Source organism: Lagopus leucura, unplaced genomic scaffold (assembly GCF_019238085.1).
Source record: "Lagopus leucura isolate 7727_CA_CO unplaced genomic scaffold, USGS_WTPT01 Super-Scaffold_100157, whole genome shotgun sequence".
In the NCBI taxonomy this organism is placed as follows: domain Eukaryota; kingdom Metazoa; phylum Chordata; class Aves; order Galliformes; family Phasianidae; genus Lagopus; species Lagopus leucura.
Genome location: NW_024962334.1, coordinates 8,248,024 through 8,262,671, shown reverse-complemented (window position 1 = coordinate 8,262,671; position 14,648 = coordinate 8,248,024). Strand labels below are relative to the sequence as shown.

At 35.8% G+C, this 14,648-nt stretch overlaps 1 protein-coding gene across 5 annotated transcripts in view; it reads right to left on the bottom strand.

Moving 5' to 3' along the window:
- Nucleotides 1–14,648, bottom strand: part of ULK4 (unc-51 like kinase 4) — a 211,960-nt gene that overhangs the window by 154,543 nt on the left and 42,769 nt on the right. For all 5 annotated transcript variants that reach the window (XR_006181932.1, XM_042889032.1, XM_042889034.1 and 2 more), the window contains 3 exons: nucleotides 10,607–10,789; nucleotides 5,786–5,913; nucleotides 1,532–1,665 (listed from right to left, as the gene is read on the bottom strand). Coding sequence is in view for 4 of the 5 variants with exons in the window: in XM_042889032.1 (XP_042744966.1) it covers nucleotides 1,532–1,665; nucleotides 5,786–5,913; nucleotides 10,607–10,789 (445 nt within the window). In the remaining variant the exon portion in view is untranslated. The remainder of the gene's footprint in view (nucleotides 1–1,531; nucleotides 1,666–5,785; nucleotides 5,914–10,606; nucleotides 10,790–14,648) is intronic.

The window sequence follows — 14,648 nt, the reverse complement described above, 5'->3', positions numbered from 1 at the left end:
AATACCATAAATACCAAAATAAATTTACTCCCATACCTACAACAACTGAAAACTTAGAAAAAAATAAAAATTAAAAAAAAAAATAAATTAATCATCAGATTATCATTTTATTTCATTTATTTCAATGTATCTTTAATGGCAGTTTCTACAATTTGTCAATCTATTCGGTTTATAGCTACATCTGGTGGAAGAAGATGGTATCAGTAAGAAGCTTAAGTAAATGCATATTAAAAACTAGCTAGGATTAATTCTAAATCAACGGTTAAACTGCTTTTAACTGCTCCACTTTACAGATCTTGTCATTTTTCTTAGGAGATCATAATTTTTATCTCTTCAAGCAGAACAGGATCCTTCATTATACTCTCAAAAATAGAAAGCAAAAGCCTTTGACAGATATGGACAGATAACTTAATAAAAACAATCAAAACACAAATCTAGATTGAAAAGGCAATTTTAATGTAAAATTAAGCTTGAGATATCAATTTTCCAAACAATCAAACAATGCATTCATTTTCTACATCAGTAGAAAATTTTTTAGGAAAAAAAAAAAAAAAAGAAAGAAAAAAAAAGCAGCAGAAGCCCTGTTAAAGAAATAGATGCATTATTTTTTAATAATAACAGTAACTATATAATTGATTTATATCACTTTTCAGGTACTGAGACTTCCAACTCCTACAATGTACTCAACATTTGAACCTGGTATTTAGTTTGAATCAGCTGTTTGGAACAGGGCAAAAGTTGCATTGACATAGGAATTAGTTTCTTTTAAAATAGCAACATGACCTTTGCAGTTTCACCATTTCATTTTCAATATTCTGGCAATAACATAGATGATGAAAAATAGATCACCAATCATCACACAGAAAAATAAATTTATGCTTTTTTTTCCCCCCTACCATTTAAAGACAAGCCATAAACATTCAGGGTTGGTTTAGCTCCATTTCTCTTCTTGAAGACTTTCAGCATTCCTTCCTCATCTTGCTATTTATCTTTCTTATTCCGTTCTGTGGGAGATCTCACCCAACAGAAGTTTTTATAAGCATTTTAATACCTATGATTCAGACCAGCCACATCAATCTCATATTTTCTCCTTCTTTCTTTCCTTTTCCCTCTTTCCTTCTCTTTATCCTTTCCATAGAAATTTTCCTGACATTCCCTGAAGTTTAAGTTTTTAAAACATACTCGTAGATACGCTGTTACATCTCCCCTTGCTCTGTACTATATAAAGCAAGTCTGCTTTTAGGTTTCCAATCATTGGAATACCATTAGAACATCAATAAAACTTCTTGTACAATCGGGCCCCTTTCCTGACTGGGTTGAATCTCACAGTCCAGGCTACGATGCAAAATATCTGATCACGACAAAGCCAAGAAACTTCATGAAGTTGACAACATGCAAACTTTATCTAATCAGAAAACACAATCTTTCCATCTGTATATGTAAGGAGATACAGAAGTATTTCTCAAAAGTAAGTTAAAAAAAAAAAAAGTGAGTAAAGATAAGATTTGCTCAGTTAACCAACTCAACTCACCTAGAATTCCTGGCAGCTCTTGTACAATGTGATGGATGAGAAGATCCAGGCATTTTGACAGGTATTCATTGCCGCTTTGCTGCTCTTTTCCTGCTGTGGTCTTTCTGCTGTCTCTTTCAATATACATCACAAGCCTACATTTAAGCATGTGCAAAATGTTACATCTCATAATACAAAACCAATACTATATCTGTAAAATACTACTGCAGCATGCACTTCTAGTACTTGTGGTTACAATCCAAAGAAAACATTTGTGAATATTCATTTTGTTTAAATTTTGGGGTCTTCTCTTCAAATAAATCAAGTTTTAAGATAAAATGATTATGACAAGGAACAATAGGGAAAAAAAAGTACTGTAAATGCAGCTTTACTAATTTAAGTGAAGATACGATACTAATATAAGGAATGAATTAATTAGGGATAGAAATTCACTTTATTTTGAAACACATGACCAACACACTCACTATAAGCTGAGACCAAAGACAGTCTTCACCAACAGGTAAGAATTCCAAGAGCCAAACTAATCTTTCAGTCAAGAAAAATCATACAAAATTAATCATAAAATAAAATGCTAGCATTACTGAGAATGGCTATAAAGAAAGAGATAGAGAAGTCTAACTAGCATTATACCTTTCTCTGGAAATATGATTCCAGATTTCTAAAGACAAAACCCAGTGCTTACATTCTAACTGACAAATGCTGTAAAATTATTCTGTTCTGCAGAATGACACTTTTCACAGTAAACTATGGTAACCAATTTATTAGCCATTGGCTAACTTACAAGAGATTGCTTTAATAACACACCTATAACAGAATGCTTCAGGCAATATTATAAAATACTCATTTGAATAGACAGAAGGGCCAGATTTTCCTTTAGGGGCCTAATATTGACATCTCTGTTTCATACTCAAACTCCCAGGGGGTTTGGCACACAGAACCATCAGTCACTGGTGACTGAAAACCATGCTCTAGATTTTAAGAGTGTACTTTAGTATTACCATTTTTCTTACACACTCTTATTATAACCAATGCTCATCTTAATTAACCTGCTTCAGGTACATACAACAAAACTGAAGGATCATTAACACAATTTTTTATGCTAGCAAGTATGTATTTCTATCATAGAGATTATTTACTCAATTAAGTAAAAGTTACTCAAGAACAAATTTTGCAGGATCAAGTGTCTAAACAATGGATGATTGATTGCTAAGGAATGCTACAGCTCACCTGATCCTTCCTGAACTGCGTTACAAAGATGAAGATAGAGAGAAATCACAAGACCCATTCACTGACACTTTCAGCTCTGCTTTCCATGGACTATGGGGACGTCTTTGACATTTTAATACAACTTCCAGAGATTGCAAGATTACAATGATTTCTCACTTGTGTAGAATGTGAGAAATACTTAAAATCTGACAATGCTCTAAATAAATTTTTTTCTTTCAAATGCTTTACATTTATGTATATATTTATATGGAAGAACATTTTAAATTGCAACAGTATAAATCTAGCCTTCCCAAACAACTAAGCATTTTATACAGAATCTGTTTGTGTAAATACATGTGGTTTCTTTCTGTTGTCCTCCCTATCACAAAATTGTTCTTCAGAAGGATTTTTTAAAAATAAGCACAATTATTTTTCCTTGACAGTATTCTTCAAATAACTGCTGTCTGAGAAAACTGGACAAATTCATATATGGTCAGGGTAGCATTAGTATCTTCATTTTCCTTCAACAAATCCTTCAGTCATTTGCAGAAAATCAGTTATTTTTAATGCCTGAACAGTCTTAGTGTTCTGTCTAATGAGCAAAATCAGGCCTGTGAAAATGTTACAATTTTTAAATTTATTCAATCTACATATTTGTCATGCACTCAGCAGTACATGAAAAAGATATACAGGTGTTAATAAAATAAGTTATACATCATTAAGACTGATTGCTTATATGCATTATACTACATACTCCTCAAATTTCTCAAATATCTTTATAAAACGATTTGAGTATATAGAATCATAGAATGGTTTGGATTGGAAGGGACCTTTAAGGTCATCAGGTTCCAACCCCTGCTGTTAGGCAGGGACGCCTCCCTCTACACCAGGTCACCAGGTTGCTCAGAGCCCCATCCAGCCTGGCCCTGAATGCTTCCAGGGAGGGGGCATGCACAAACTCACTGGGCAACCTGTTCCAGTGTCTCACCACCCTCACAACAAAGAATGTCTTCCTGTTATCTACTCTAGATCTACCCTCTTCCTGTTTAAAGCTATTTCCCCTTGTCCTGTTGCTACATGCCCTTAAAAAAAGTTTCTCCCCAATAAAAAGTTCCTACCCAAAGTTCTTCCTACATAAAACATAACAAATAGTTATCCGAGTTCTTGCTGCTGTACTAGAAATTTTTAATTTATTAGTATTAATTGCTCTGACAGAACTGGAGATATTTATCTAAAATACAGTGTTGAATTACTATTAATAAAAATTAAAGAATATCCATTATCTCAGCTGGATTTAAGAAAAATTCTTTCAGAGTTCAGGATATTACAAAAGTAGGAGGCCCCACACAAAATAGCTCATTTCTCCTCTCTCATCCTACTGTAATCATCTCGTACTCCAAATATAAGATAAATTTTTAGTCTAGATCATTTGCCCTGCTAAGATACACTGTTTGCTGAAGAGAAATTGTAAAGCAATCACAACAAATTAAGAATAGCATCTTATGAGTTCAATAGAGCTGCTGTAAGTCTTACCTGTTGTTTTAACTACTGTGTTACATAATGTTTTGGTCCCTAATCTGCTCTGCCTGGAGCATCACAAAACAGCAGTACAAAATTCACAACACAAAATAACAGCCCAAACTCACAACACATTTTCTTCAGAAATGCTGCTCAGTGGAAAGCATCATTAAGAAAACAAACAAAATAAGAAGAAAAAAAAAAAAGAAAGAAAGAAAGAAAAGAAAGAGAGGGGATAAATAGTCAATGAATTGTATTTAAGTTCTTATCCTTCACGTAATATCTCAGGTATAGATAAACAAATAACAACTGTGAGTATGGGACAATGGTCAGACATTCCTCCAAACACATAGCTCAGTTGTATGTGCTAGAAGAAGCACATAAAGATGTGTAACGTGTTCAAAAACTTGCTTCAAAATCATCACACATTTTACACTGTCCAGAACACATCACTTGGTAATGCATTTTTAGAAGTACCAGAAGATGCACAACAGTGAATCTGGTAATCAACACTCCCCGCAATCTACCACAATTGACATGTCTACAGATACTTGTGTGAGTGGAGGAGCACAAAATGACAGCACTCCAAAAGATGTCCACTCACAATGATTTGTGGTATAACTCACCTGCTCCTTATCAATCCATCCCTTTGACTTCAAATACACATCTTAATTTTTCTCAAAAAGCAACATAAGATATAGAAAAATTGTATTTGCTGTAAACAGTTTATAGCTACCTGCAAGTCATAACCTCTTTACTTCCAGTTTCAAATCCACTTTATTCCAAACCCACAAAAACTGGCTGTATTTCACTGTTACAAATACTCAAGAAAATTTCTTCCATCTTACTTCTCCACCATCTCAAAACCATGGTGACAATTCATATTCTAGCAGTCTCATTTCCTCTCATCTATATGAAAGCACTGTAGTGCAAAAAGTTCCAATAACCATTCCACTGTGAATCAAACTTAACTGAAGTGCTTTCATTTCTTGCAAAGTATTTTAAGATATAGGAACAGATGAAATATTTCATGCAAAAGTCACAGGAATTCAGCGATTGTTCTACAAATGACTTCAACAACACAGTCACAAAACATTATTCTGCTTTTAATGTACCTATACTGAAGAGAATACAGGTTATATCAATCACATCATAAGATGAGGAAGGTACATGACAGACCTTTTTATTTTGCATTCCCATCACAGCAACAACTCACTAGTGCAGTACTTATCTGACCCACCCAAAACAAAATCTGTTCCTTGCTTATCCTAACAGGGACCACCAGTTACTTTTAAAGTCTCTCCTTGTAAGCCAGAGTGGCTTCCCCTTGTGAGTAATCATCATCTGGCAACAAAAGACAAAACAGAGAACTCTCCTCTGGATATCCTCAGAAACAGAAAGATCTGCACTGCGCAGAAGATAATTCATTCCTAAACACTGACTCTGAAATACAACATATTGAAAGTGACTTAGACACAACTTTAAAAATAAGCATTGCATCTCTAATCATAAATTCCATTATTACCTTACCTTGCTTGACAACTGAGAAGCAACATTTCCCTGCTATTTATTAAAACTTGCAGCAGGACCAGAAATGCTTTTGCTCGTATGAAAGTTGAAGGACTTTCAAGTAAACGAATAATTGTAGCCATAAACTCCTTGGTGGGAATAAACAAAAAACCATTACTGTTATCTTATGCAAAACAGTTACTTGCATTATACTTTATCAATGAATACATTTGAAATTCCATTTTTTCATTTCTATAACGTATTTACATTTTTTATTACCCTTTTCACTTCATTCTCATAGCAAATAAAATCCATACAACACAACTAAATACATTTTGTCCAAAATAGACGGGCCAAGTGAAAAGCTGCTCTGTTCAACTTCTCACAAGACATAGCAAGAAAACACTATCTGTTCTACCGTGTCCAGAATAGACTAGAAAGCATTAGAAAATATCCTGCCTTAAGGATGATACGATATTTTAACATCTTTAAGACGGATGATTTTTCAGAATATAGGTATACCTCAGCACCAATAAGACAAAAGGTTTACCTATCTATTTCCATACATGGAGGAAGATAAAACACTACCTTTGTTGGATACAATTATGGCTACATCAGCTCATAAATGATACCATGGAATGAAGCAGCCACCCAGTACATAACGGCATGTTGTATATAAAGTTTTATATCCTCCTACGACACACATTTAACATGCTAAGTGTTATTCAAACTCCCTGTTTTGACGACAGAATAACCAAAAGGCAACTTCATAAAACTGAAAATCAAGACCAAACATAATTTGTTAGAGGCAAGCTTTGCAACACTTAGCTAGAAGAACATTCGTGTAAAATCCAGCCAACAAGCCATCAGATTTTACTGATACTATTTAAACTTTGTCTTCAAAACATAGATTGCCATCAACACAGACAATCAGTAAAGATGCCTCAGAAGAACAAGCTATTAATTATTCTACTAATTCTTTCTTGTCTTTTTCTAATTTAGTTTATAAATAGACGCCATTCTTCAATCTTATGGTTGATGAAACTAAACTGCATAAAGATCATACTTTAAACTGCTCAATTGTTCATGGAGCAGAACTTGGAGCTCCTTCAGTGTGAGCCTAAGCAAGAAATTTTGTAAATGATACACAAATTAGACGCAAAGGTTGAAATTTTGGTAGTTTTTCCTTCCCTTCCCTTCCCTTCCCTTCCCTTCCCTTCCCTTCCCTTCCCTTCCCTTCCCTTCCCTTCCCTTCCCTTCCCTTCCCTTCCCTTCCCTTCCCTTCCCTTCCCTTTTTCCTCCCCTCCCCTCTCCTTTTTCTTTTCCTTTTTCTTTTCTTTTTCTTTTTCTTTTCAGAAATAACCCAGAACGACCACAAAAAAAAAAGAGCTGTAACAATAGTAAAGTCTCAAGCTTAGAATAACAGTATGTATAATGCTACACTGCCTGCTAACACAAATGGACCTGACAGACCAAGCACTGGGGCAACACGACATGGACAGATGCATCTACAAGCCAAAATACAGCTGTAGTTTTATTCCTCATGGTTTAGAAAGCATGAACATTCCATTGCAGGGATAGCAATTAAACATGCAAATAATTGCAATGTAAATTAAAATCAGTTATATCAAACCTATTATCTAATTTATGTGAGAATTCTCTAACGATCTGGCTTAAGATACGAAAGTGACATTTTATGATTTGTTTTTTTGCCTGGTCTGATGACTGCCAAACAGCAACATTTTATCCAAAGAAAATCTGCAGCACGACTTTGCTGACCTGCAGAACTCAATAAATCAGAAGAGGCAAAAATTGCTGAAACACATATATATTAATTATTAATTGTTGCACTGTTACATTGTTCCTCCCTTGCTCACAACTGTTTTGAGGTATCCATGGAGACTCTGCAGGGTAAGGACACTGCTTTCATTACAAGTGAGCCACCCTACCACAACAAGATCATGATTGTATATAGGATATTCCTAATGATACTGCAAAGCAAATTTAAAATAAATCATGAAAAGCAATTAAGTTTTTTAACTGGTTACACAAGGGGGAAACGGACCATTATTTCAAGAAACACTGAAGATGTTATAACAAGTATTTGCTGTTTTCTGGAGTATTTTCTGATTTGCTTTTTATGAACTGCAAATATCCCCATAACATTATAATGTAAGAGTTAGATGGAAAAAAAAAAGAAAAAAAAAAAAAACAGCAATAAAAATAATTCAAAGTTACAAATCCTTTTGCCATTTCATGTCCTGCAGTGCTGTACAAATCAACCAGGAAGAAGAGATACTCTGATCTTAAGAAATGACATTGCTGAATTGTGAGGGTATGATTTACACAAAAGGTAACTGGTACCACTAGAATGCACACTCAAGAACAACCATAGAAACAGAGATGGTAGTTGACTCATGTTTTTATGTCCAAATAGCAAACAAAACATGCTGGCTACACAGGTGGGTCCAACATGCAGGCTAGTGACTTTCTAGCAGGAGCAGGTTAGTCAGGCTTGTGCACACTTACCAAAACGTCAATGGTTTCCATTCATTCAGAGGTGATATTTGACAGCTAGATTAAAGTAGTTTTCTTTTTTATCTACTGCTATAGTTTTCAAAGACGTTTGATTCAGATTCTTTCTCCACATTTTATTTTAAAATATCATTTCATGCTTTTGTTTTCTTGTTGTTTTTTCTTCAAAACATGAAGCTATAGTAGAATATCTCTGTATCAAGAGCGATTTAAAAAATCCTTTAAGCCACTGTAGTTCTCCTAAGATTTATGTTGGCACAGATGACTACAGAACAGCATTTTTCCTTTCTATTCTTCTAGTTGTTATTTTGTAAATGATTTCATTCCTGTTCTCAAAGGGAGTTAAAAACAAAAGCAGGCTTAAGGCTTGCAAGCTAAGGGGGTTTCCAGATAAAAAACACAAAGGTAAATGACTTCCATTTTGAATTTGCATATTTAAGTATCATTTAATATGTTGGTTTGCAGTTCTATTAAAAATTACCTTCTGTAAACACTGAGGTCTTACCACTTCTTAAGGTACACAAGAATTCTACAAAAGACAAAATACTTGGGAGATTTACACTGGTCATTTTCTTTTCCTCTTTTTTCATTAGGATGGACTTGTGTGTCGCGCACAAAGAATACTGAAAAGTGTCATCACAGTGTAGCCATATGCTTGTTGAACATTCAGGGAAAGAATTCAATGTGTAAGTGAATCTTCAAACATACTTCTCTCAGTAGATCACCAACGTGCAATAAGGCATTTGAAACTGTCCTGTAATGTCACAATTTGCCATCTGTTAATGCTCTTGTAAGTGGAATCTGTGGAAAGCTTAAGGCCAGCTGACAGGCATTTACACAGAGCACAGTGACAACTCTAACATGAAACTAAATGACTTTCATGAAGAGAATGAGTAATTTCAGGCTGCAAGAAGAGATGAGTGGAAGACTGTATATTATTTTTTTGCACTTAAATGTTGTCGTTAAAACAATATATACAGAAAGTAAATGAATGCATTTCAAGTAAAGCCAGATGCATTTTTTAGTCAAGATGAGAATCAGGTTACAGCACACATCACTGCTGATGAAAACATGAGCTCCTCTTCTAATTTTTTCTCTGTAAGTAGAGATGCATTGATTTTGTTTGTTAACTGTACAGGTGTACTGACAAAAATAAACATGGAATATTTTGGTGATCAAATTAGTAAGCTTTTGATCATCTTGGGAGAAGAATGCAGTAAAAGCAGCTCTACGGAGGAGTCAGAGGTGTTGGTGGATGAAATGCTTAACGTGAACTAGCTATGTTGCTTATGGTCCAGAAAGACAAAAGTATCCTGGGCTGCTTCAAAAGCAGCAGGGTGAGGGAGGGGATTGTCCCTCTGTTCTGTAAGGCCCCATCTGCAGCACTGCATTCAGCTCCGGGCCCCCAGCACAAGCACACGGAGCTGCTGAAGCATGTCCAGAGAAGGCCACAAGGATCCTCAGAGGGCTGGAGCACCTCTCCCATGGAGACAGGCTGAGAGAGCTGATGCAGTTGAGTCTGAAAAAGGCTCCAGAAAGATCTGATAGCAGCCTTTTAGTACCTAAAGGGGCCTCCAGTAAAGCTGAAGACAAACTTTGTCAGGGAGTGTAGTGACAGGACAGGGGAGAGTGGCTTTAAACTGAACAGGACAGGTTTACGTTGGGTATAAAGAAGAAATTATTCTTTATGAGAGAAGGGTGGTGAGGCTAGTAGCTTCCAGTAACTTTCTAGTAGCTTTATTCAGCACCACTAGGAAGAAAACTAAGTTCTTAGAATACTGATTTCTGCAAGACATTTTGCTTATGAATTGGTCAAAGTGCTTCAAAGAGAGAGTAAAATAGAGCTTTAGATTCACTCAGGACATATTTTTCTTTAGGACCATTAAAAGCCCTATGTTATGGTCATGCTAGAGCTTTCTAGCTGCAGGAATACACGCACCCATAAGTATCAGCTCTTAAGGATCTGAGAATAAGAAACATTATACTCTTCATTATTCATATTTTCAACAAACAAAAATATAAAAATAACACATTATCTATATTACATGAACAGGTAGTAATTTTCTGTAAGTAGTAATTTTTGAAGAACATCATTGAACTCTTTTTTTCCCCTTCCATTAAAATGTTAAATTCACAGTTCTCAGTTTTGAGAAAATTGAGAGATCTGTTCCTAATTTTCTGCTATTCGGGTACTTAGCTGTTACTGAGCTAAACGTTTTGAAAACACAAAAGCACTGCTAGAAGAAACTTTTAACTTTTCATTCATGAATTTCCATGCCTCTGAATACTATTAATCTGAAATCTAACCTTTTCTTGTATCAGCCTCTGGAGATGAATTCCACATGACAACATTGCAGAAAACATGGTGAGCAGGTACTGCTGTATTTTGCATATTCCAGTTAGCAAGGAATTTAGTACAGCTGTTAATCCCACCTTCTCAATGACACTCTGGAAAGCACTGGGTGAATAACGGGTAATTCTACATAAAGCCTACAAAAGCAAAACAGAAATATTGTTATTTAATAGAATTTAACAGAGTTTTTAATTAAGAATTTATACCATTTCATCATAAGATAAACATAAGGAGAAGGACTACTGTTTTTTGTTTGCTTGTTTAAGAGACCTGCAACTCTTCTAAACCTCTACATCCCACACAGCTGCAACTGAAATCCTTGGTACAACAACATTAATATCAAGTAGGGTCATGTCACTCTCTTCCTCCAGATGATAATGATGCAGCAGCATAGTCCATGCTTGGAAATTCTATTGATACAGAATGTAGGCAATATTAGATAATACTGCACAAAAAAGGAGCACAAGTAACAGAAAATACAGAGATGTCACCCACCACAGAAATTCTGGTCACTCATAACAGATCTTTATTCTACCTCTGTTTCTGGACACTATCTATAATCTGATACAGAGTATATTATCTGAACATTATTCAAAAGCCTCAGCTTATCTACTTTAGATCTACATATTTGTTATGGAACACTATTTAGTACAGCAAACACAGAAACTCTTCTGCCAAATGGTAGATTTGGGACTGTTCTGTGCATACTGACTTAGCTGCTCCTTAACAAAAATTCTCTAATGACCTCCAAAGTGGATCAGCTTTCGACTCAAAGTATCTTTTAGCTTTCAGTGCTTCAGGAAGTGCAACCTTCATGATACTGTGACTGCTTTTGCTGTATTTAGATGAGGAAAATACAACTTCTCAGACACTTTGTCGTCTTTGGCTTGAATGCAGCATTAGGATAAGAAAACAGATTAATTATTTGATTCGTGTGAAAACCTGAATTGGTTTCAGGCAACTTTCTTCTGTGAGCAGTAGTCAATATCATCATTTCTTTGCTCTCTCCTAGCCAGCTATATTTAGAAACTGCTGCTTACACAGCACCCATTCAGTAGCATGTTTTCATTTAAGAGGAGGAAAAAGAAAAAAGGAAGGAACAAAAGAGACAAACCTAAAACGTACTTCATTGATGCCATTCACCTACTCAATACCCACTCCTCCTCGTCCTTTTTGGTCCTGCAATAATATTGATTGCAGCTTTTTCCTTCCCCCTCCTCCCTCCTTTTTTTTTTTTTTTTTTTCCTTAAGATAGGCATTCAGTCTTTGTTTTTAAGTACATCAGTGTCTATTTCCCCAAGAATACAATTCAACCATTCATGTCTAGCCAGAGTTCTCAAAATTAGCAGGCTCAAGGTATTCACTAAATCTATCCTCGAGGTTCATATTACTATAAATTGTTGAGGCCCAGAGACAAACTGTCAAAGCAAAAGGGGCAAAGTTGTTACACTAATATGGTGCTCCCAGAGTTGCCAGTGCCTCAGCTCCCTGCTTCAGACTTGGTCAAAAAAGAGGTAACCACAGCCATAAGACGATTAGAAACCTCCAGGTAAATCCTGCGGAGACATGGCTGTCTAGTAAGACTGTATTGCAGCTTCAGAGATAGGAGGAAAGCTCCATCCCACTAACAGCAAAGGGTAGAGACTTTAAACTGCTGTTGTCATCGTGTGCTCTGTTAAATGACTGAAATGACCACTTCAGCAGAAAATCAGACTGAGCTTTAGGGGGGAGAGGAAATAGAAGACATATTCACATAAACCACTTAAGCAGATCTTAAGGAGGTAGTTGGGCAAAAATCTGGAAATGATAATAGGTAAGAGTAGAGGAGACCTTACATTATCCTCTGTCAGAAGCAGCTTTGAACAAGAAATGATTGCAGTGAGAGAAAGGCATTGGTAGAGCCTCTCCTGGAATGAACTTTGCCATCTTTGGTCTCCATCCAGTCTTCGTACTGCACTTTTTCTCCCAGCAGCCCCAACCTTAACAGTATTTGTGCCTTATCCATTGCTTCCCAGTCTTATGTGCTATATAGTATCTAGGTAATGTTCATCCTTTCAGGATGCACTCTATGTATCTCAAATTTGAGAATGAATGCTTTAATGCATCTGTGGTAACTAAGTCTCAGAAAGAAACTATTCAGCACCAATTATTTAAGAAAAGAAAGAAAACAATTTTGTTGAGCTCTCCCATATTTTTTTTTTCCCCATGGAAGTGGCTTATGTTTCAAGTAGTTACTTCTCCAGCAGAAGCTATTTCTTAACATTAGTAATTATTTTTTAAAAAATGAGGATATAACTTTCAATATACTAGAAAAAAATGCCTGCTGCTAAGCTTGTTAGAATGCCATTTTGGCATCTTACTGAATTATTTCTATTCTGAGTTTAACAGAACAATAAATGATATCACTTTTGTATTATGTTTACCTAAGGCAGGCTGGACTACCTCATAACGAGAAAAAACACTGAAACACAATCCCCATTTGCCACCTCTGACAGGTAGGACAGCACAAAGTGTCATTTCTTGACTCTAGTGGCTGAGGACTGAAAGTCTTCCTGATATATTTTTGTTGCTGATTGAAATAATTGTAAGTAAAATCCCATAGTGCCTTACAGCTGATAGACGTTGCAGCCGACGTGCTAGCTGCAGGTAAAGATATAGCACACATGTTTCTTCACATAAATGCTTTTTATAGTGAATATACACGTCAATCAGGAATACATTCTTCAGGATAGATTTAAACAAGGCAGGAATGGCAACATGATAAAACATAATAGGACACATTATCATATGCAGAATAAATAAGGCCTGCATACCTGTGGCAACAATACGCTACAATGATATTTTACGAATGTAGAAAATAAATAGTATGATGCAACCTCAGAATACGTTAGTATGTTACTTAAATCTCTATAAAATTCAACTGGGGAAAGAGCTACCTGTATTAGATTTCAATATCAGTTGGTTATCTGAGCATTTTCCAAAGTTCAGATCATATGCTCAAACACCCCAGCTGTATTAATACATAGCCATGATTTATACTGGGTCTTGAATAATAATCGCAATAAATAAAAGTCCAACCTCTTGTTCCTTGGGTACTTAACTGCAAAGCAGCAAAAGGATTAGAGGAACATCTTAGTATATTTTACTTCAGAAAGCTGCAGTTCAGTTCATTTCTTATGTAACTGGATGGGAACTTCTGAATCACAGCCTGAACTTCTGATTGACCACCTGAGGCGAGCACTGAGTCAGCCATAGGAGCACAGGTGAAGGCAATTCAGCTGTGTGATGGAAGGGGTGGAGCCTGGCTGCACCTCTCCTTGGTCCATTCAAGAGCTGACTGCCAGTGGGAAGGATGTCTTCTGGAGATCCCTCCTCTTGAAGTCTTCTTAGCAAGGCCAGGACAAGGGTAAGCTTTCTATCTATTCTTTGGTGTGAGAACCTGTTGAGCCTAACTTCCTGTATATTTCTTAATTATAACATCTGTACATTCATTGATTATACATGCAACATACAATAATTACATCTTAAACATTCAGTAAAGGGTGTACAATTCCCCAAAAAAGTAGAGGGGAAAATCCAGTAACAACTTCAGACAAAAAGTATCCTTACATGAAATGACATGTATGGAATGAGAAGATGGAATTTACTACATATAGCAACAACTGCCTTTAGAACAAACTGGAAAAAAGCACAAGAAATAGGGCAGCTAAGCAAGTGATGTAGAAGAACAAATATTTCATACTCCTTTAGTCCTTCTCCCTGCTGCTTTCATTCACATCTCACCAATATGCTGACCTGGAGCAAGCCCTGCCTCTAGTGTGACTGTAACCTTAGTAATCACTCAAGTAAGAAGTGTGATCTCCAGTAAGCCTGTGCCTTCCCAGTAATAAAATAAAAAAAAAAAAAAAAACAAAAAAAAACCCCAATGTTTGTTTTCTTATATGCTCCTTATGTACACTTATAGTGCACATTTGCACATATTCAAGCACAAGATAC